Source organism: Temnothorax americanus, unplaced genomic scaffold (assembly GCF_048541705.1).
Source record: "Temnothorax americanus isolate GAGA-0224 unplaced genomic scaffold, ASM4854170v1 Scaffold29, whole genome shotgun sequence".
In the NCBI taxonomy this organism is placed as follows: domain Eukaryota; kingdom Metazoa; phylum Arthropoda; class Insecta; order Hymenoptera; family Formicidae; genus Temnothorax; species Temnothorax americanus.
In genome coordinates, this window is record NW_027509432.1 from 2,068,967 (window position 1) to 2,093,011 (window position 24,045).

At 38.6% G+C, this 24,045-nt stretch overlaps 1 protein-coding gene across 5 annotated transcripts; it reads right to left on the reverse strand.

The window, feature by feature from the left end:
• Window positions 1-533: 533 nt before the first annotated feature.
• LOC143899806 (Y+L amino acid transporter 2) lies at window positions 534-22,224 on the reverse strand. Of its 5 annotated transcripts, XM_077410453.1 has the most exons (12): window positions 20,758-20,899; window positions 13,553-13,800; window positions 12,916-13,162; window positions 6,173-6,298; window positions 4,499-4,637; window positions 4,241-4,364; window positions 3,743-3,943; window positions 3,091-3,165; window positions 2,095-2,254; window positions 1,930-2,022; window positions 1,472-1,530; window positions 534-712 (listed from the first exon to the last, which is right to left on the reverse strand). In XM_077410453.1, the coding sequence occupies exons 1-12, from the start codon at window positions 20,882-20,884 to the stop codon at window positions 710-712; spliced, it is 1,602 nt and encodes a 533-aa protein (XP_077266579.1). In that variant the 5' UTR covers window positions 20,885-20,899; the 3' UTR covers window positions 534-709. The 5 variants fall into 5 exon arrangements, with proteins under 5 accessions (XP_077266579.1, XP_077266581.1, XP_077266578.1 ...); XM_077410455.1 differs by lacking the exon at window positions 20,758-20,899 and adding an exon at window positions 21,889-22,224 and having other exon boundaries at window positions 534-1,530; XM_077410452.1 differs by lacking the exon at window positions 1,472-1,530.
• Window positions 22,225-24,045: the final 1,821 nt, after the last annotated feature.

The following is a 24,045-nucleotide window of genomic DNA, read 5'->3' on the forward strand; positions in this document are numbered from 1 at the left end:
TACTCAATATTCAATTTATTTTGCCAATTTCTTTGTAATTATTATTCTATTCTGTGCTCGAGCAAATTATTGAAGATTTATTACTCGGATGTTTTCTGTTATATAAAAAGAAATAGTGGCATTGCATATTGATAGCACTAATATAAAATAATTATATTGATTATATTTATCTTATCTTTGCGAAAGCAAGAAAACTTGATTAATTTTATTCGATGCTTACTGTCTCGAGTAAAATTAATTCAGAAGCGTGCAGTCGTGTCATCGCGTATATCCCTTCGCTGTGAAATCGAACGAGAAACAACAGCCTTGCTTCGAAATTTCCTAATTGGGCGGGCAGGTCTCAATAGGAGTTCGCCAAGGACGAGATCCGAATCAGGAAGACGAGCCATTTCGCCCTAATTTCTTTCCCTTCGGCGCGGCGTCCCGATACGATATGGCTGCCTCTTGTTTCAGGACGCTCTTCAATCTAGAAGAGTCTAAAGAATCTGCCAACCGATCTCGCTCCCAATCGTGGGTTTTTTTTTCCATAGGAGGAGGAAACGGTCATCGCCAACTCAAAGATCGACGAAAATCCTCCGTGATTTCCGGGTTCAGAAAAGCCTCGCCTTCGTCGTTTCGATCTCGATCCGATTCGTCTTGACTGTTTACACCTGAGCGGGTTTCGCTTTGCCGACCACCAGCATTATCTTCTGCAAAAACCTTGTCGTGCTTACTGCAACAAGAGCGAGGGAGGTGTTACAAATGCGGTGGCCACGGTGACCCAAGCTCGTTAGATGCAAAAGTGCGGTTTTAGCAAAGGATCAAGGTAAATCGGCAGCGCGATCAATCGCGACTGTTAGTTGCTGATGTCTGAGTTATTAGTTATGTCCTTCTCTTTGAAGGATATTCGATCTGGTGAGTTTTGAGTGTGTCAGTGTGTCTGTAGTGCCGGTGTGTGATGTGCGAAATCAAATCTCAACGATGTCCCGGTCAACTTAGGCGAAAGCAATTAATTACTCACGACCAATAAGATGAGATTAAATTTCTAAATTCGAGAGAAACGTATCAAAATTTTTAGGAGATTGTGACTATGGAGCTGAATGTAAAGTCGCGATGCGCTTTAAAAAAGTTGTTCGCTGTTCCAAACTGAAAAAATGATAAGCGGGATGAACTGGCGTTAGGTAAAAATTTAATTATTATTCTTGAAGGCTTACATAATTATATAAATACAATATTATTATATATACAATACAACAGGAAACGGTTAATAATTGATAAAATTAGTGCGATGAAATGTATAAATGCATAATAGAGCGAAGAGAAATCATGATAACATTAGAGGCATGCATGAATCGAGAGCGATCTTGAAAGATGAGAGAATCCTAGCAAATATTCCAATTAGATAAAACGAAAAGCAAGGAGCAAAGAAAATAGATGAGGGCTAAACATGCGTGACATGACAAGAGTAAAATTGTTACGGTGTGTTCTGAACCTTTGCCTTTTGTGGCCCCACGACTACCATCAGCTTCTGCAAAGTTTGGGTGACTTCGCCTGCGGGAATAAATCGGTTAAACAGAAAAACGAAATAAGAGAAAAATCTTTCGCGTAGTTCCGTGTTCGTAAAGATTTCTTAAATTAAAACGGTACACGGAACGATAACACGGCGCGTGTCTTATTAAATCACTCGATTTTGAATAAGATAAATTTAGAGCGCCTGCGATGTTCTTCCTTTCTCCATTTTTTAGTTTTCGTTTCTTTAAAACGGTACTCTCAGCGTCTTAACACTTTTACAAAACGAAGACAGTTACTTGATATTTTTTCAATAATGATTTTCAACAACAGAGAATTTCTACGAGTATCGCGTCTGTTATAATGCTCAATGTATCAATACTTGATTTAAATTAATATAACATATCACGCGACGTATCACGTTGCGTTCGTTGAACTTACCGACTTTTCTTTGGAAGAATTTCGGCTTGTTTTTCCATGCGATGAATGTGAGGTAGACGGGTATGGAGGAGAGTATCATTAGACAGCCGTATCCTAAGACAGAATCGCTTTCGTGAAATATTACTTACGTAATCATGTCGCGAATCGTTGATTACAAATACTCACCAGTTTCGACGGGACTCGCGTACATCGGAACAATTGTAACGAAGAGCGTGGCCAGGATGTAGAAGATGGGAAAGATGAGATTCACCTTGATCGGTCGCACCAAGTTCGGCTGGGTCCACCTGAGCCACGGAAGGCACAGCACGGAGACACCTATGCTGAGCTATAAGTTGAATTAAATTCGTAAGTATAAATTAAAATTATAGATTCAATTTAAATAAATCTAGTAAGAGATTAAAAGAAAATTTGTAAATAATTCAAAGAGTTACTCGAAAAGTAATATATTTATTATTAAAGTTAAAATATTCCAAACACTTGCTAAACATAAAATTGTTGATGAGATATCACTTTTTTTTTAGATACGACAGAGGCTAAAAGTTACTTTGACAATTAAAAAGTTAGAAATTATGATTCTTTAAGTATCACATTATTTTTTAAAATTTAATAATGTACAAATAAATATCTTGTGAGATTGAAGATAATGTTTAGAATTAAAGTGGGTGTGTTAAAAAAATTATTGAAAAGAGATATAAACATTTATAAATCGCAAAAATCGACTTTAAATCTCTAAGAAATATCTGTTTCGAAATGTTTGTTGGTAGATCTCTATATAATAGCGCGACAACATAATATTCGCCTCATAAGAGAGCAGCTATTTTTTAATAGAGAGGCTTTACATGTACGATAATGCCGATTCAACGTCGACCTAAATTCAATTGCGTCAAGTGGTATCAGCTAATTGGAAAATTATTACTCTTCTAGTTGAGCTAATTCTCGGCGAACAGGTATACATGAGCATGTATCATTTCATGACCAAATATCATTCGTACAACAAAATCGGAGAGAAAGTCGGTCGGCAGTTTTGCGTTAATTGCCAAAAAAAATCCGAACTCATGGCCACGGTAACGAGACGGCTATTTCTTCGTGCATGAAATTATGCGACGACATTTATTTTCGTTATAAGAGAAAGCACGGCGAGATCGCGAAAATCGTACGTACCCAGGTGGCGAAGCCGACGTAATTGATGAGACGGAAAATATTGGAAGAGCACAGGTACAACATGGACAGCAGGGCCTGGAAAAAGAAAGATTGTGTTGTCAATTAACGTTCACACTGATAAACGGTACCTTTAATTCTGACAGAGTATATTTTGATCGCCGCAACAAGTTTGGCGGTGGAAACAATCTGTCCGTTAGATTGTGTTTTTGTGTTTGTCGAGTCTGGCAGCAATCACGTTGGTCAACAGACGGGAAATGTTGACTTTGTATGTGTAAATTTACGCGGTTGTTTCGCGATATAAAAACATAAAAGAAAAATCGAATCGAAAATCAATTGTCGGAACAAAAACGTATATCTATTTAGAATTAATAAGAATCGATTAATCAAGATCATACAGAATAATCAATAATCAGTTAATTTATTAAAAAATAATCATTTTAACGTTTCAGAAATTAATTCTTCGAAAAGAATCTTACCCGCCAACAAAATTCATACAGTTTTAATCTGCGTTGCTAGCAAAAAGTTACTATGCTATTGATCGAGACGCATTTTACGTAATGTATTGATATGTCGCCGATCAATATCGTGATGTTCAACTGATTTGTACTTCGCGGTAAGATAAGCCTACAAATTAGAGGGAAGGGCGGTTTACCATGCAAATTACGGCGGGCGCAGGTGTCAACCTGTTAATTTGGATCATCGTCAGTATCTCTGGCATCTGACCCTCGCAGGCACCCGCGTAGAAAAGCCGCGAGGACGTGAGTAGAATGCCGTTAACCGCGCCGAATGTAGATAGAGCCACGAAAACCGGTATCGTCCACGCCATCACGCCGAACAATCTATTTGCGTATGTCTGCAGATCGTAAAGACAGTTTAGGAGCTTTCAACAGTAAAGTAATTACACGCACACGAACAATAAACGCAGTTTAGTAGCTTTAAACGATGAAGTAATTATTTTAGAAAATTATCAGTCTAAAATAAATATAGTAGACTAATAAATATGAATATTCATAGTAATCGGAATATATATAGAGATATGAACATTATTTGATTATGTTAAGATAAAATTTAGTTTGTGTTTTTTAATCCATATTTCTTTCGAGACTCTTAAAAGACTTCGCTTTTAAGTATTATATTTGCTGTTATTTACCACTGCCACGGCTTCGCTACCGAGCACTTCGACGGGGCTGAGGGTCGTGTAAAAAGCCATGTTCGTAAGGACGTAGACGATCGTAACGAGTGCGCACGAGATGCCGATGGCCTTCGGTAGATTCCTAAATAAATGCACGGTTATAAGCGTGCGGAAGTAAAACGTATTCTGCAGCGACCATTGTCGCCGAATTAACGTTCAATTATGAACTTCCTCTGAATCGCGTTTAATTTATTGCGCGACAGGCTTAGTTCTCACCTAACGGGGTCCTTCAGTTCTTCAATTATGAAGTTCAAGTAGTTCCAGCCGTTGTAAGCGAACAGGCCTGAATAAAAACTGAGGGCTATAGACGTGACTTCCGTGTTGCTGTTGTCGAACGTGAAATACTGCGTGTGTCCTGAGAAAATAAAATATGAAGACATCCACATCAGTGTAAAAAAAATTATTGTTTTATTGAAAGAGAGTAATTAATTTGTAATATTATTAATGTTCAATGTAATTAATGTACAATTTCATATATAATGTATAATTAACAATCCAATTTGTAACATTTCCTTTGATTTATTTGCATACGTAAAACGCGTGACTACAAAATGATATCATTTACATACGTCTTAGTAACAAGTTCTAATTTCAATTTTTAATTAAAATATTTTAATTAGTCTCCTTATTAATTAGCCCTTTCATATGGAAGGAGGTTTTGAACGGAATCGCGTCGACGAAAGGCGAGCACGAAGTTTCGTGACGTGCAAGATCGAAGAAAAGTTTCGTCAGAATTGAAACGATCGTTGCATACCACGGTCAAGGAACTATTTGGTTCTCTGAATAGTCCAATTTAAGCGATTCCTTGCACGCACACCGACTACATCGCGTCGCCTGCGCACCTTTTTGATTGGGTAAATTGTCTCGTCCGGCAAGAGTACGATGCTGAAAAAAACGTTCTACTTCCGTTGGACGGTCGATATTCCTCGTTCAAAATCTCGTATGGACGTTTATCAAAATTTCGCTTTTTCGATCGATCTGAGAGTGAATTCGTTCTTGTGATAATCAGTTGTCGGTGTGCTTGCAAGAAATTTTCCTTATCTTTATATTTTCATATAACGGGATCTCACACATATCCTCGTCATCATAGAACAAGTCGTGTCTATCCAATTAATTTTTTTTTGCCCCTCGTGATTTTATATCTTCGACGCTGGCAAGAACGAAAGGATGCGATACGATCGGCGTGTCGAAAAACTGTTGGAACTATCGATCGACCAGACAATTCATCCGCGAAGTGAAAGTCTGTCTGACGTCTGACGCTGCAAGATCGATTCTTTCGATTCTTTCGAAGGTATATGTACGGGAACTTCGGTGCCTGGATATTCCGTGAAATTGTTCGTGTTGGAGAAAAGTTTATGATGCACGAAAAACGGAGAACGCCGATTACGAGGCGATTAGCATCACTCGAGATCGAGCGATGTCGTTGAACTTTCACCTCGTAACGTGCTCTAGCCTATCTGTGTGTTTTTTACTATATTATACTATTAATTTATCGCGCGTACTACTCTGGAGATATATATATATATATATATATATATATATTAGATAGAAAGTGTTTATATATATAATTCCGCCTTCGTGAAAATACTTACTTCGCGATACGAAGATATTAGCACTCTATATTGTGAATTATACTACTGCTTGCAATATTTTCTTAAAAATAGATAGCGCAGCTATCTCTTTGGATTGGATTAACATTTTGCATTGTTCACATTTGTTACTTTTGCGCGTCATTTTAACAGATTAATATTTTTGAATATAATAATCTCTTTATATTCTTCATTTCCTATATAATACTCTTGTTAATTTTTTCCAAACTCATACATTTGTTTTACGAGTTATCGCGCTCGAAACTTAATCTTGCCAATATAATTGCGATAACAAACTTACCGGTGAAGAGCTGATACGCTCCAGTGAAGATTATTATGAAAAGCGCGAGTAGTTTCGCATACGTGAAGACGTCCTGCACCCTCGTCGCCCATTTGACGTCCCAGCAATTTATGAAAGCGAGAATACCTGAAACAATCAACGCGAACAGTCGTGGTAATTATCGTGCAATCAAGTTGGTATTCATTTGGGACGCGTGTACACAATTATTTCCTCCGTCAAGAACAAGATTGAAAAGACATCTCGAGGGGACTTAATCAAATATTTAGTTTTCAACAAGCTCGATACATCGCCTACAGCAGGTGTGATATATGAACCCATTAAGATTCGCATGAGTGACAACCAAAGTCAATCTAATTAAGAATCATGCGTATATGATTACGCGTGCCACGCGTGTCCCACGTCGTTCATTTTGAAATATTTGTATGATCTGTCGCTATATAATTTTAATATGAAAACTCTCTTGATAAAGAGAGGCCATTATAATCGTCCCCTAGCTAGATTCAATCAGACTGATTGCAATGATTTCATTACTTTATCATCATTTAACGAACGCAAAAGAAACGCGCTAGTTTTATCAACTTTTTCCAGAAAAATAGAAAATAAGGAAAAAAATTTGTGGTCGAATTTATTTTACAAAATTAAGGGAGAAAATTTGCGGTCAATTGGTAAACTGTTTCTTCTATAACGATATTCGTGAAAACGAAAATTGTTACATAAATTCGTGGTTTTATTGGCGAGTTAAAAGCGACAAAAATGTGATAATTTTCATAATTTTATCGTCGTAACTTTATTTGATTTTTACAAAAAAATATATAAATGCTTGCTTTAAAGATAATTCTAAATTATAATTTTTGTATTAAGTATGAATTTTATTGCATTTTTATATTTTAAATTTTGTTAGAGAGAAATTCTCCTGTATTTTTATATTGAAAATATAATTAAAGGAAGGAGACAGAAACATGTTCATATCACATTTTGGTTACTTTGGTTTTCAATCGAATACTTATTGTACTTCTACCTGCTCGCCTCAGTCTCTTTACTTCGTTGCCTTATTTCTTAAAGAATTACACGTACATAATTTAAGAAACAATGTAATCGCGAACGCTCGATTTGCACGAGAGATAATATTAATATCAATTCATCGATAAACCACTTCGTTCCTTTGTCGCAGAGTTTGGCGAGCGAATTTCGCTCTCGTCGCGTCGCTCGGTGCCGCGTCCTTGACGAATTCGCGTAGAACAAAAGGAAGAATAAATGTCGGGAGACTGATGCAACATCTTGCAGAAATATCGCGAGACTTCCCCTTTGCCCTTTCCCCTTCGCGCGCCTTTTATGGGTTTCCTCCCCTTTCTTCTCCCTTCGCTCACTCTCGGTTTTGTCTTTCCTTCCTTCGCCTTCCTTTTCGTCCCGTAATCCCCCCACTGGCGAATTATGCTGTTGTGGTGGCCAGTTGTCACGTTATTAAATTACATTTGTTCACAATGAAGCGTGATTGCCATCAGGCTTTTGACTCGCGAGCGGTCTCGCATCGACGTTTCCATTTGGTCTGCGTCGATCGTCTCCTTTCCACTGACCGTCCACGTGTCGACGTGATTACATGCGTCGGTTAACGCATGTTATATCTGTCCATTTTAAACGACCTGTTAAGGCCTTATCCTCGAATCTTTTAAATTTTGACTTATTCAAAATATAAATTTCTTCGCCTTGCTACGGAGAGTTATGGTAAAATCACGGAACGTTTTTGCAACGGAATGCTTTGTTGCGGTAAATCTGGAATTCATCAGCGAGTGTCAGTTATAATTAGGAATAACGATTAATGGATCGGTTCGACCGCGCGAATCGTTGCTGCACTTGACACGAGTGAAGCGAGAAGATGCGGACGCAAAAGTTCGCTTTGGTCATTGATCTCTATCGCTTGCTTGCGTAAAATGGAAATGGATTCCGTTTATTCGTACAAAAAAAACAAAATTAAACATGCACATGTGTGTGTGGATATATATATACATATATTATGTATATATACATACACATAAAATGCATGGAAATCATAGAATCTTCCATGTGATGTGTGCATTCTCTTTTACATATATTTGAAACAAACACTCTAATAGCTAGCTTAATTAATGAATCGTTTATTAATTATGCGAATTTGTCATTAATTATAACCTACTTTTATTAATTAATTAAATAATGTTAATAGTATATTTTTCTAATTTTATTTAAAATATGTAATTTGAGATCTAACGAACGAAGTATTACGGAGTAATAAAAAAATAGGAAAACAATTTCGTTAGAAAGAGAGAAAGAGATTGCAATTTATGCTTTGTATAGATTACTGTGCGAAGACGGAATCCTATTACTGCGTTATAATCTTCTTCGAAACGCTCAGTAGATCTGTCATAAATATTGAAAATTCGACGCGTGTTCATTTATTCGCAAATGACATCCTCGTCGTCGGACGAGCGTATTCGCGCTTCATTTTCCTTCATAGGAAAAGCTATTCCCGGTTTGTCGAAAGATTTATCGGAAGGAATAAATGGAGCTACGGCGGAGAGAGAGAGAGATTCTTATTTTCCTCAAATATATACGGAAAAGCTTTATGGACGACGTTGTCGATAACCACCTTACTTTATATCTCACTGCATTTTTCTCGAGCAATTTTACGTGAAATTTAGAATAAATATAATTTATCTTTCGAGAGAAGCGAGAGACGTATCTGACGATCGACTGACTTCTAATCATTCAAAGTTATTCGTCGAAAATCGTGCCCATTTATGAATGTAAAAAATTTCTAGCGTTACGATTCAGTTTGAAAAAATATCATACTTTTATTTAATTTTTTCATTTCGATATCAATATTAATCATATCAACTTATTTATTTAAGGTGTATCTCAGATTAATTATTACATGGTAAACTGATTTAAATAATGGATAGATTTCTCATTTCGTTTTAAGTCCCACTTTGCGTTATGTTATTGCGGTAATATTTTATGTAGTTAATGAATTATCTAATATTTGGCTTACATTAATATTTTTACGACTTCTTGCTCGCATTTTTCATATACATATATCCGATATGGTAGATATTTTTATATCCTACTATTTATATATCCTAATATTTTTTTCTTTAATTACGAGCAAGAAGGGAAATTGTATCTCGCGTAAATATTTGCGCGCTTACTCTTGTCTCTCGCGTAAATATTTATTACGAGGAAATGCTTTGTCAATTGTCTCCCGGGAAAATGATTGAAATGCAAATTACATTTGCGTGTCTGTAACGCGATCCGCAGGGGTGATACCGAAGCAAAAGAAATGCGCGGTCAAGCGACCGCAAGGAACACGATACGCTTACTCGTGGCCGTATCTCTTCGTTCGCAGAATGAATTCGTTAAAAATAGACTTTTCTTCATCCGTGTATCCTATATAAATCTTTCGATGTATCTTGTAATTGGAGCTATTAAAAAAAACACACTGCTTAGTCCCGGTGATATGCAGACAATTTCAACAACTGCAAATACAATTATCAATTATTAATTCAATAGATAATTATTAATTATTGATTAAATATTAATTATCTCTCAACATTACCTATTAATATATAATTGATATTTAATCTTTTTATAGAGCCTAAATGTTGAAATGCACTACATATTTAATGTTTCTAAAAATATGTATTATATTTATATCGCGAAACATTAATCTTTATTAAAGAAAAAATTACATTCCTTTAATTTTCTTTTTGCAATTAATAGTTATCAGATAGTCTTATCCAATGCTTGCTTCAAAAATGCAGAAAAAAATAAACGTTACAGTTCGGGAAACTTGCGCAAAATTGCGTGCGTCCTCGAATTTCCGCGAGAATACGCCCCGTCCCGTGACGGTTGTTTATTATTCCTTCGGCGACCGTGAACGAATTTTTTTGTCATTAACCGGCATTCGATCGTGCGACGTGCAGAGATTCCACGCCTGCAATGAGTCTCTCCCGCGATTGCTCGCGGAAATTGAAAGAGAATAAAAATCACGGTATATGCATAATCGCTCACGATTTCCACGCATTGGGAGGGAAAGCGGAGGGTCTCGGCATCGGGGAAGGTATCATTACTATTGCGCGCATCGATATAAAGAATGCGAATAACGGTTTGCTACAATGCTACATTATCGCTGGTTTAAAAAAGGGGATACATTAATTTGAATTTCATATAATTTCATATAATATTTTTGTATTCTGTCTCGCGAAGAACGTGCCGTTTTTCATATTCGCGTCAACAAAAACTCACACGTCTAACGAATATATTAAACAGAATAGCACGATGCCATGTAAAATTTCGCGTTCTCATATAATTTTACGCAAAAATCAGAAGAACCTTTCTTTTGTGCTTTTTCACTCGAGCGATTGTTTTTTTTAATTTAGTAAATTTACAAATTAATTTAGTTCTCCTATATCCTTTCTTTTTATCGCTGTATTATATACTTCGGAAAATTATTTCGAAGGTTATATCTTTCTTAAATACTTTTATGTCTTTGTTCGTAATTTACTGTGTCGACAACTAACGGCGTACTTGTATAGAGCCGCGCTTGTTTGCAGCGCGAAAAGAATAGCTGAATCCTTTCTGGAAAATGAGCGGAGGGAACAAAACGTCAAGGGCGAAATATGCATGGCGCAGGGAAGCTCAAGGCTGTTAGAATATTGTCGATCTCTACTGCTCAGGGAATTCCGTGTACGTGGCGCAGCTTCCTCGAGGATACGCGTAAGTGGTTTCATCAGAAATTCCCGAGTAATACGTACGTTCTGGCAAATAAGTAGTCGCCGGCATGAGTGAGGAAAAGCTTTCCGAAAACGCGCTTCTCTTGCAATAAGAATTTACTCGCGCAACATTTATCCAAATGATTCTAGCAAAATCAAGAGAAGGCTGCAAAGATCTTTCAATCTTTTATTCATTGCTCAAAAATACTTTATATTTTTGTTATAAATTTTTGCTCGATGGTGTTAGCCAAGTCATCCCATTGCCTATAAAAATCAGGGTTATTTTTGTATTTACTATAGTTGTTGCTAACTAGTTGTGTCAACTTATGCGAGTTCTTGTAAGAAAATGGCGATTCACATTTATTTATCGTTAACCCTTCGCAGAACATGTGTAATTCTGCTGCTTTCGTCGAACACAAGTGGGTCTTTTAGGCCAGTTAAGATTTTCAAGCTGTAATGGTGCCATACAAAATCTGAAAAAATTCAAGTACACTTTCAAAAACTTTAAGAATCTATTTATACCGTTATATATGCCTGATTCTTGTTTGGGTTTTTTTTATGAGTCCGTAAAATCTCCGTAAAATTCTAAATGAAAATATCGAGTGGGTCTTGAAAGCTCCACTTGTTCTGCGAAGGGTTAATTATATATAGGTTTCATTTTGCTTTACATACATTTTGAAGAAAAAAATATGCAGTAATGAAATAATTAAAGATTACATCTTGCAAATAATACTGAAAAAGCAGCAAATTAACGACCAATACGTTTTTTTTCATTCTATTAATAAGGAAAGATAGAATAATTTTTTATAATTTGTATGGATGAAAAAGACATATTGGAAAATAGATATTGCGAGACTAATTTACTTCACGATCACAATTTACAATCAGCGAATCAACTCACAAGGAAAACGATTGTCGATTTAAAAAAATGAAATAAAAATTATTATTTTTATCCGAATAAGATTTGTGCTAAAGATCTGCTACAAGCTCGCGATTCAATTTTTCAATCAAGTTCTCAGTTGAAATCAAGAGAAAGAGAAAACAAACTGAACGTTGAAGACAAGATCTACGGGCGTAAAATAAAAATAAATAAATGAAGGGACGAATCTCTCAGGAAGATGAATTAGAAATAAATTAATTTAATCGGGTGTTAGACCCGACGCATGATAAATCATGGTATCTCGACGAGACGGACCTATCTTTCGGGACGGACGATACAAAGGGCCCTGAGAACAAGTTGGAAGATGAACGGCGCTGCGGGACGGAGCGCGGTCGAGAGAGGAAGAGCGGAGGATCATAGACGGGGGATCAAAGTCGCCCGGGATGACATTCTACGCAATCAAGGGCACGATTGCTGTGGGAAAGACGAATTTTCTGCGGGCTACGTTATTACGTCGGCCCGTTTGAAACCGTTATTACTGACGGACGCGCACGAGCCAGCGAGGTTCAATCCTCGGCCGCGGTATTGTGCCGTGATTATCCGTCGCATAGGAGCGGCGGCGTCGCGCCCGCTTTGATTGCAATCGCGTGCAACAAGTATCTCCGATAAACTTAATCGCACACATTGCGTTCCCCCGCATGCAGATCGCGAAATTCACGTTCGGTCGCGTGATACTATATAATTGCTACGCACTACGCGGAATAAATTAATATATAACGGAGTCGCGCGAACGGAGAAAATTCTACGAACGCAGGGTTCAATCTACACTGGCGAACAATATTACGAAATCCTCTTTCATTCAGCTTCTATAGAAAAAGGAAAAGAGCTAAGCGTATCGATTCTGCACTAAATATGTAAATTGTGCGTAATTCTTTTAATAAGCATGTATTTGATATTAGATTTATTTCGTGGATCGAAATGTTTATTTGATTCCCCGTGTTTCTTTTGCTTTGCTTTATTTCGCGGATATATTACCAATAGAGAGCTCCGGCATTCCGAACTGGTATTTACGCTTGTGTCGCGCCGCGGAGTCTACGATTTTTTCGTCACCTACTTACATATGCAGCAGACGGCGAGCATTCTTACGGAGTCATCGGGCGGCGTGCAGTCCGGGAAAAGCGGCTTGAGGACGTAGACGCTGAAAGTCAAGGCCACGATGGCCTGGCTGCAAGGGCGTACTATCATGCACTCGACCCACAGTCTGATGAACGCCAGGAAGGGCCCGAAGGTCTCCATGATGTACGCGTAATCCGCCCCCGATTTCTTAATCATGCAGCCGAGCTCGGCGTAGCAGTAAGCCCCTATCTGTCGCGAAACGTGCGAGTATAACAAGAAATTAATTTGATATACATGTGTCGCTTCTTGCATTTGAAACGTATTGGCCAGGATTGATTTGCATCTGTGTTAATTTGAATTTTCATGTTGGCACTCGAGGAAACGCGGCGCATGAGCCGGCTATATAATACAATGCGAATTAATTTTATTCATGTACAGATACTACTGTTATCGTTATTAATGATTCGTTTCTCATTTGTAAATCTATCGATCGATACTTGCCGCCACTTTAATTACATCAATATATACATTGGCATCAGGTATAACAGAGAAATCAATGAATTTTAAGTAAAAAATAGGCAGAACGATAAAATTGAGAAATTATTTTCCAGTGAAACAAAAGGGATAGATTGCGCGTACCATGGAATAAATCCCGGACGCCGTCCAAACGAGAAGACTCGCGTTCACGCTTCCGGTATACTTGAGGACACCCGTCGGGCTGACGAAAATGCCGGAACCGATGATAGAACCGACAATGACGGTGACACCGTTGAGAAGTGACATTTTCGCCTCCAGCTTGATCTCGTCGTTAGGCTTTTCGGCGGTAGGGACCGGGTCGTAGGGTCCCTTCTCGCCATCTTTAATGCTCCCTGACTTCGACATTCTTTCTGAAACACACAACAAATCATATATCTTCCAATCTTGCATTCGTCAAATTTCTGTCTTACATTTACGTGACATTTGTAACATTGCCTAAAATAGAATCAATGTTGCCAGCCTACAGACGTATTTTACAGACGTATGTAGAATAAATAAACTTACGAGCGAACCCATATGTTGTCACGATATCTCGAACTTACTTCGAATAACGGAATATGCGAGTATTTTTCGACGTTGCAATGCAATTTAAATCAGTTTTATCGCCGTGCAATTAGAATCGATCCATGGCGAATACTGACAAATTAATGTGCATGAAAAGACACGTTCTTTTTACATATATTTCAAAAGCTGCTGCGGTGAAATAACCGCCCGTATACGTGCTTTTGCCCGTATATGCGTCTTATCGACTTGTATTTAACTTTTTTTTCGTCATCGCGACAGAATAACCGAAAAGTTTGCTCGAAGTTTATGATAATTTGTGTTATCTGTGTCTATTTTTTGTCGCTGTTACTCAGCAGGATCTATTAGTGTTATACCCATTTTTCCATTCAACAGTTCCGCCTTAGAGATATCGTGCGGATAAGAGTGTCGCAATTTGTTTAGGTGTACGTGCAACGATAGTGTAATGTCTTATGTAACGAGTTGACAACCCCTCTACCCTGATTTTCCGCGCGCTGCTAGAATAACAAATCGTTGATTGTATTACAGGAGATCGTATCCCGTCACGCAAGAATCACGTAAACCGCTGCAGGCTCTCGTTCCTTCTTTCCGCGTATTTTTAACGTTCTTTACCTACTAAAGATTTGTTTCTTATCTCAGTTCACCCGAGAGAGGAAGAAATTTCCTCTCGGCGCAACAAAAATTCTTGCTCGCGCATCTTTGTTTGCGAGATATTACGAGATATTTGAAGACCAACATCTTATTTCGGTAGCGTTATTAGCATTTCTCGCAGAATGCAGATAACGTTGCGAGTCTCATTGGTTCTAAGTAACGGGATAGAACGGCGCGCATGTATATAAATTGCGCGCGATCCCGTGTTTCATGGCCGATGAAATTCCTCCCGAAAGACTTCTCGTCCTGAATAATGCATCTGACAATCGCGCGAAGCGGGACGACTGAGAACGCGATTCTTTCGTAGCCAACGGCGCGCGATTTATCTCGGGGAGAAGAATCGACGAGGTTTCCACGTGGACGGAAGGTCGCCTTTACTCCAATTTCTCGGACAACTTGCGATTCTCATAACACGCAGCAGGCAACAGGTTCGTCCTGCGAAAAAATTGGCTGGACCTTGTCGCTCTTGTCAGCTGCACGATTTATAACAGATTCTTCGGAATGATATAGACATTAAATGTGCGCTTCGATCCCTTAAATGCCGATACTAATAAAAAAAAAAGTGTCGTGATTTGCAAGAATAAAACGGCTGTGATCTCGAAAACGGAGTCGATACTTGGAACAGAAGAGAGTTATTAAAAATTTGGTGGTAATATTAATATATTATCTGCTATATGCGAATCTGTCTCTCTTTCTCTCTCTCTGTTTCTCTTGCTGTGGTAACATAACGGTAAAAATTATATCAATAATAATAGCAGTGAAATAAAAATAATAATTATGCTTGTAATATTATTTGCTGTATTAAGAAATACCACGTGTTTCTTGATATAACAGAACAATGACGTAACAGTAACAATTATATTAATAATAATAGCAGCGAAATAGAAATCACAATTATGTGGAGGAGTCAGAATATTATCTACTATGTTAAGAAGTACGTCGCACGTATTTCTTAATATAGCAGATAATATTCTGACTTCTCTAACAAGACATATAATTATGTGATTTCTATTTCGCTGCTTATTATTAATTATAATTTTTACTGTTACGTTAATGTTACCTAGAGATTCGCGCAATACTTACAGCACTTACTCGGGCTCACAAAACACACAATGCGAGTTTAACGGCTCTTCACGTTTAATAAGCACAGCTTGACGTAACAGAAAAAAAATATAGGAAAGCTTTGTGAGCTACGGCCATGTATCGCGACACATCTAAACGAGAGACGACGTCACAAACTCAAGTCTAACAATAAGATGTTTGCTTGTTTATTTATAATTTGAGAATCCTAGAGACGATCTTTTCTCCGCTTCGCGTTCTTCCCCGATTGGCCAAAGCGGATTACAAATATAACAGGACACAGAGACGAAATAATAATAATATTATTATTACCTATGCTATCTCGCTCTTTCTGTCTTGTTTTCTCCAATTTCATATTCTTTCCGCGAATTCACCATAACGAGAAAAATTAGCTGCTGTTATAACGCTTCTTTACACGTAGCTCTATCATTTATTTATGCGTTTCGCGTAACTTTACCTCGAATGTGATCGTAGTCGACGACGTTACGTCGCGGGCGCGGCCGCGAGATTGGCAGGGAAAGGTGCGTTTTCGAGAGTCGCACTGACTCGTAAACACGTAACCGCGAAATTAATTAGAATTCTGCGTCATTATCACGCATCTGGCGTTTATCGGTTCAGACTTCTGGCCAATCGTACGCGCGATCATCGATACACACCTTTATTGTCACCCGACAAACAACCTCTGTCTCGGCGAGAACCTGTTCTCTGGCGCAGCATGCCTGCCGTCGTGCGCTCATTAATCGTGCTCATTAATATGAAATTCTAAAAAAAAAAAACACGTTACTTTAAGCATCGTGTTCTACTTTAGTCCACTTTGTTCTGCTTTGGTGATCGTTCGATTCGCCGATCGACTGGCGAGCCCACACCGCGCTTCACCACTGCCAATGTCGTCTCGTCACGTTGATTCTACTGATATGCCGATCGTTCGCTTTTCGATTACCTAGACCGTATTATCACAGAACTCCCGGATGAGAAACTCGTAAAAACATCAGGCTCAATGTTTCCTCGGAGAATATCAGAAAAACGTCAAGCGTTCTGTGTATTTATGCGATGCAAATATACGATTTAGTTGGCCGAGAACAATTTTGAGAACAATTCCTTTTCTTTTGTAAATACTCAATTTTTTTTCTCATAAAAGTGTAACATTAGAGAGTTGATAAAAAAATTGTTATCTTGGTTGCTTCCTTATTCCAGAAAACGGACAAGGATCATCGGATAAGGAAGCAACCAAAGAAGATATCGTATCCTTTTTCGCTGTTAATACTTATAAATTGGTAATTGGAGAGAGTTTTTTATTACGTAGACCGAACGCGGATATAATTTCGCGAATGTGAGAAGTTACAGCGTCGGAATTTAAACGGATCCTAGTAGATTTGACCGAAGCTCTATTCACGTAGCAAATGCAATGACAGCTGGAATTATTATTATGGCGTGAGGGTAAGCATAAATTCTTGTAGCAAAATAAAAACGGCGAAGACGCACAAAAAATTGCGAGGCTTCTTTTTCCATGGAAATCCAATAGAGCAAATCCGTACTTCGTGCTCGTTGGGGCATGTCGGAACTTGCTTGCAGGGTTCCCTCAGTCTTCGGAGAATTATTTTTGCAATCCACTTGATAAAATTTTTTACATTAATTTTTCGTGCCACTAGACGATGCACGGTATATTTTCTCGATTCTCAATTCGTTTATTCGATCTACGGAAACTCTCCAAGAATATATTAAGAGAAAAATTCCCTTTCTTTTCTAAATATTCAATTTTTTCTCATGAAAGTTGACATTAGAGTTGATAAAAAAATATATAAATAATATGAGAAAGAAGGCGAAGATAGTAATTTATTTTCGGAGCTTAAATATAAGAAGCTTAGCTTTTGGAGTTCCCGTATATTATTAACATTATTAAATTTTTGTCAAATATGGCAAGCGGCTACTCCGAATATTTGGCTGCTCTTGAAACAAAATACAAATTGACACGAGTCTTAAAGTCAATGTCCCTCTAGCCCTAATATGTCAGTCGTGTGGGTCAGTCAATTGTTGATGGAAACGGCTTGTTCACACCTCTGAATCGTCACGTGCCCGTGTCTTTAATCAGTTGACGTATCTTTTTGCTCGCAATACGATATGTCTCGAGTATCACGTGGCCTCGCAATTTAAACTTGCGATACATTCCGCACGCTCCATTTCTTTTTCCAGAGAGAAAGATCTCCGCAGAAATGAGGAAGTAAGCGCGAGAGCTGAACGCAAGAAATACATCACAATGGCAAAACTACGAAACGCGTAACAAAAAAATTATAAGGATGTTTGTCCGATTTTTCGGAGAAAAATTAGCGTCTCGCTGTAATTAGTGCCCTGTGTGATAATATAAAACCATTTATATTCTGCAAATACTTTTTAAAACGACCAGGCTTCCGTACGTGGCGTCGTGAATATTTACTGCCGTGATTTTGCACGAGATTCTACCGTTGTGCTTCGCGAGTTTTACGCGTCGCAAAATCCCCTTGATCCAAAGCCGTGCGTCAGGCTGGCACTCGTACTGCTTCAGCTGCCCGAGAAACACACGCAACGCGCGTGCAAAATCGTGTGTACGTACACTGCCAACCGGCATTTCTCGTTCCATTTTTCGTGCGTATATATACACATATGCACACGCGTACGCGCGCGCGTGTGTGTGTGTGTGTGCGTTCGTGAAAGAACGTTCGAAGAGGCTTTGTCCAAGCCTTACAGGCATTATCTAGGACCCCTAGTCTGATACCGGTTCCTAATGTTCTCCACTTTGGACCAGACATCCCGGCAACGTTCCACGAAACGGTCGCCTCATTCTTATACAGTTTCGTCAATCTAACGGATTTTCGTAACGCATCGTATCTCGTCGTTTCCTGCTTTCAATTTTTTAACTTAACGATATTTATTTAAATAAAAATACTTAGTAAAATAAATTAATCTCGAATGAGATTAAAAATTTATAAAGTGAATAAATAATATTAAATTTTTTTTTTTTTTGCTGTTTTTGCATAATTTTATATCTGATGGGAATTTTTTAATTTTTTTTCGATATTCTGGCACTGATATAAGAGTCTCGATTGCAGTTTTGGCGTATGTGCTGACTAAGGTCACAACGAGCCCATGGTATCTATGAAAGTCTGGCCGAATGTTGCATCATGGTTTGCTATCGATCCTAAACCGACCTTTGTCTGCTTCCCGCTTAGGCCTGAAGCGAACTGTACTTAAACCGTACCTGGGGTAAAAGCAAAGACAGGAGTCATCGATTACTTTCACATGAAAAAACGATGACATATGTCTTTCGCGACGTGAGAATGACGAATCGCCTCGTTTCCCATTAATTCGCATCTCAACTTTATGTAAAGAGTCTAAAATAGCCTAACTATATACATGACCAGCGGCAATCGACATTTAAATGCGTCGGTTGTTACAAATGAGATAATTTCAGAGTTTCCTGCTCTTGAAATATACATTGAACGTTAATAGAAATTTCCTTCAATCGGCGAAGAAGGCTAGTATTCTCGTTGAAAATATAAAACGGGGCTGGAGTCGGAGTAAATCTTTATTTTTAGAACTTTTTTTTATTACTATGTGCATAAAATTTCCGTTTAAAACGACCGTAATCATTTGGGAGTATTTGCATATTATTTCTAAAAACTTGTTATTATTCAGAGAAGATATGTAAATGAAGCTTTCATATTGACAGCGATGTATATCGATGCTTTTTTGACGCGGGGTTTATTTTTGACGTAAAAGGGGAGAGAGACTATCAGAAGGACATTTGGTGTGAACTAGAATTGCGCAATATTACGCATTCGTAACTGTAGAATCAACTAGGTTTTTCATCGTTTTAAAATTAAGACCTTTGATATTTCGTTATTAACAAACATTAATATTTATGGATAGAAAAAAGAATATTCTTGACTTGAAAATATTTTTAGATTCAATATGAAATCTTGAAATGAGATTATATTATGTTAAACGAAAAAAACTTGGTTATGCCTAAAGTTATTCAAGGCAACCAAATTATAGTTCAACTAAAAAGAGTATCAAATAGATTATCAAATTCTTATAAGATTAGAGATTGTTGCGTATATATATATGAAACAATGAACGCATTAATTTGAGTATACTTGTGATTTGATATTTCTTTCTTTTTCTGTGTATATACCGCGCGAAAATTAAATTTTCATCAATATCTGGCTAAGCCACAGCTGATGCGAACTCAAGTGTCACTGGCGAACGTCATAAACTGTGCAGAGAGAGGGGACAGTTTCCGGGTGACATCCGACGAAGATTTCGCGATAGTTTCAAGCAGAAATGCGGCGTGGGCCGCGTTCATTGAGAAAATTACGAGGACGAAGCCTGAACGAGTCGTCGGTCCTGTTCGCGCGATTTAATAAGTCATATTATGTTACGCGCGATGGACTTCTCCGACTCACGTTTCGCGTAAAGAGTTGCGCGGCTCTCTGGGTTCTCGCGTGCTTTCGAGTGTCGTCGAATACCCTCGAGTCGCGTACTCTTTTGAGAGCACCCGTATCCGCGTGACGTTAACCGACAGCGATGGCGAAAGGGCCGTCAGTTCCTAACGACATCAACGGCAACGAGTGAACGAGTGAAGGAGAGAAAGAGAGAGAGAGAGAGAGAGAGAGAGAGAGAGAGAGAGAGAGAGAGAGCGTGTCATCGGACGACGAGAAAATCAATAGGCCACGTGGGTCGCCGACCGGGTTTTCCGAACCCAGTTTTCAGACCTAATGCCGCAAGATAACGACACGGCCGAATCGACCGGAATAGAAATGCCCGTTATCCGTCTTTTCACCGCGCGATGTCGATAACGAATCTCGTGACGTCACAGGCTGATATACGCGCGTGAGAAAGATGTTAAGAGAGAGTTAAATGGTGGCGTTGTCCTCGAATTCCTAGAATGACGGAAATTCAAATTCTCAAAGAAGTAATTTGTATTTGCGCCAAATATTTCCAATGTATACTCTAGGAAGAAGAGTTTTGTGTCTTCATAGACTTAAAGTATATCCCTTGTCATTGGATTCTTCACTTACGATAATAATAAAGTTGCGCTGAGACTCGGGGAAACTTTATCGTTAGAGGATCTCGCGTTAATCCTTTTGAACAAGATTCGCTTGCGGGAAGAGAATCATTTTCAATTTTCGCATCAAGACTTTTCATTATTTAGAAAATGAGTAACTAATAATAAAATGTCTTGATTTCAAAACGGGAAAGATTCATAAAATATAATGGAAAAATAATTGCAGTGATGAGAGGTGTAACATTCGAGCACACGTTGTTACAAAGTTCACTATTTATAAGGTACGATCAATATCACGATATTGCGTATTTAGCTCCATCGAATCGACTTGCAAAACAGCGATAATTCGCCATTTTCCAAAACGTGTCGCTTTAGTTCCGCGCCAAAAACTTAGATGGTCTTTATGTCACTGTTAAATTAAATCCACATTTCCAGTAGCAAAATAGTCACTTTAATAATAATTTTTAATTCAAAATAATAATTCTCAATTTTATGTATTCTACATATACCTTGATAATTTTTTTTAAACAATATTTCTAAAACAGTCATCACTTTTCTGCCTTAAACAATTTCCCGTCTAACATGATAAAGAAAAAATAAACAATAGTATACCTGCGAATTTAATTCTCGTGTAATTTTCAATTAAGATTACAGAATTAGTCTAATTGAAATAAGTGTCCACGACAAAAGACGTTCCTGCTCGACGAAGCGAACCGGCGAGCGGCCGCAATGAGCGATTTAACAATAAAGCCGCGAGGTATCGGCGCAAATTGTTCGCGGCTTTCGTGCGCCTCGCTATACACGCCCACGGGAAATTACAAAGGGCTGATTCGCGTGACCTAATCGAGGTTCACCCACGTCGTACGAACGGAAGCCGCCCTCGCTGGTGCGAGGCACCCTTCGAGGGCGGCCATACTGCGCGGAGCGCGAGACCGTCGGGGGGGGGGGGGCGAGCACCACCGTGCCGCGTTTTCGCGATCCTCCGGGAACGACGGGGAATCCCCGCATCCGCGTCGTGTACCTCGTCGCCCGCTCTAACGTTTCTCAGCATCGCCGAGAAATTCCGCGAGACTTTTCATTCAACATATCGCCGAGGAAAAACGCGGCGCGCCGCGCTGCGCGCGTTTTGCGACGACTCGCTCACCTATCTCGCAGACCTCGCCGCGGCTCCTCGACGCGGGATCGTCGACGGGCACCGATGTCCGGGGTAGAACGGGGAAAACTGTCTCGCACTCGGGGATCGATCTCAGACGCCGGCCATGGCGTGAATCTCACCTCCGGAACGGAACAGAACGGAACGCCGAGCACCGGGAGTCTTTCTCTCCGTCCGGTCCTCGATCGAACTCGAAACCCGCGCACTGGTGACGAATATTCGTACTCGTCGTCGTCGTCGTCGTCCTCGCGCGCGCGCGCTGCTACTTTTACTTCAGCGAACGCGAGAGCTCGGAAACGTATAGGCGCCGAAGTGTGCGCGGCGTGCTGGTCGGGCTCTGAATGAGTTACCGCGCTCTTCGCCGACTCCGATCCCGTACCCGCAGCTCTTCCGCGCGTACTCCGCGCCGAACACTTGAACATGTGTGCGTGTGTGTGCGTGCGTGTGTGTGTGCGTGTGTGCGAGCGCGCGCGCGCGCACGTGAGTGTAAGGGGGAACCACACCACCGGGATCGTGCCACCCCCGGACAACGTATCGAGCGGTCTATCGGCTGCATCTTTCTCTGACGGCGCGCCTTTCTCTCCGACTTTAGGGACAAATACGGGAAATGAACGAGCGTAGGTGGCTGAATTAGTCATGCGGGGTAAATAGAAAATTAGAAGATGCTCCATTACGTTAATTAAAAGGAAAGTCGACCACGGTTCCTTAATAATAATATTATAATAATAATAATACATGTGTATTTTAGAATTTACATTTAATTTGATTTGATTAATAATATTAATAATAATAATAATTTATTAATTTTAGCTCACATGCCAAGAAATGGGCTTGGTTTATAAAATTATTTAACACGCTTATACCATCTATGCAACCACCGTACTTAATATTATATCTATTCTTCCTTACTGCAGTATTAATAATTCAATTCAATTCAATTCGATTTAATTGTTTAAAATTTAAACAATAGAAATGAAATTGACCTGTGTTTTGAAGACCGACAAAAAGTTGACGCGCAGTGTACTGAGAGTTTGGAAAAGTTACGAAAAAATTCACACAAGATTATTAGGCTACCAAGATCCAGTCTGGACCGTATATAAGTGGCATTTTCTTTCTCCCTAATTGATTATTAGAAAGTAAATTCTTCTCGAATTCTTAGTCAAAATGTATAATAAAAATTAACGTTTTAAGGGGAGTTATCTTCTGCGATACTTTAAATTATCTTTGCGGACATGCATTTTATCAGCGGTAACCTTGTGAGTTTTTGATAAAAAGCAATGAGGAAAGGCAAAAAACGTTACTCTGATAAACGTAATGTCTTTCACGCGAAGCTTTCTCGTACGTACGTTTATACACGCTTATTCGTAGTTTAGGTCGTGAACGTTTTAAGACAGTTCAAGAATCGTCCTGACATACACCATACACCTAGAAATTATATTCGCGCGACATATCAATGTTAAATCAGTATTAAAGGATGATATTTAAACCCAATACCTTGAGTTAAATAACATTTTGTTATTTTTAACTACCATGTGTGTCGTATTTCAACACAAAACAGTATTATTTTAACTCCATCGATTTATTTAAATTAGCATTGCTTTTAGTTAAACGATATGTTTTCAAGTAGAAGCATGGCATACTGTTAAATATATCAAAGGATGAAACTATAATGCTTTGAATTAAATAGCATCTTGTTATTTTTAACTACCATATGTGTCGAATTTTAACACAAAACAGTATTATTTTAACCCCATTAATTTAGTTAAATTACGACATATTGCGTAGGAACAGCGGTGACCATAAGAATGATTAAAAATGACTCAAATTGAGTATAATTTGATACTTACAAATTTAACAGTACAATTTAATAACACGCCAAAGCTGAAGAGGAAGAGTCGACGTTTTCTTTAACAGTTTGCCTCGCATCCAATAGTCGTTCAATTTTGCAGTTCTTCTCGCCTTCCCTGGTTTCCTTGAAAATAAGTTGTCATTAGTTCCACGCGCGTTTAAATCGCGACGCGAAAAAATAATAATTATTTACAGACAAGTGACGTTTGTTTCGTTAAAATATCACGTTGTTCGTTCGCTTCGTCGCAGAACTGCGCCAATACAATTTAATATATTAATAACGACAGAAAAGCCTCGTCC

Bases quoted from the DNA above. Each gene is read 5' to 3' on its own strand.
- LOC143899806 (XM_077410451.1), bottom strand. From the start codon at position 20,884: ATGAAAAGTCTTGATGCGAAAATTGAAAATGATTCTCTTCCCGCAAGC. The intron at 4,638-6,172 runs GTAAGTTTGTTA...TTATTTTCTCAG, and splicing joins AGCGTATCAGCTCTTCACCG to GACACACGCAGTATTTCACG. The intron at 4,365-4,498 runs GTGAGAACTAAG...GCATTTATTTAG, and splicing joins GAACTGAAGGACCCCGTTAG to GAATCTACCGAAGGCCATCG.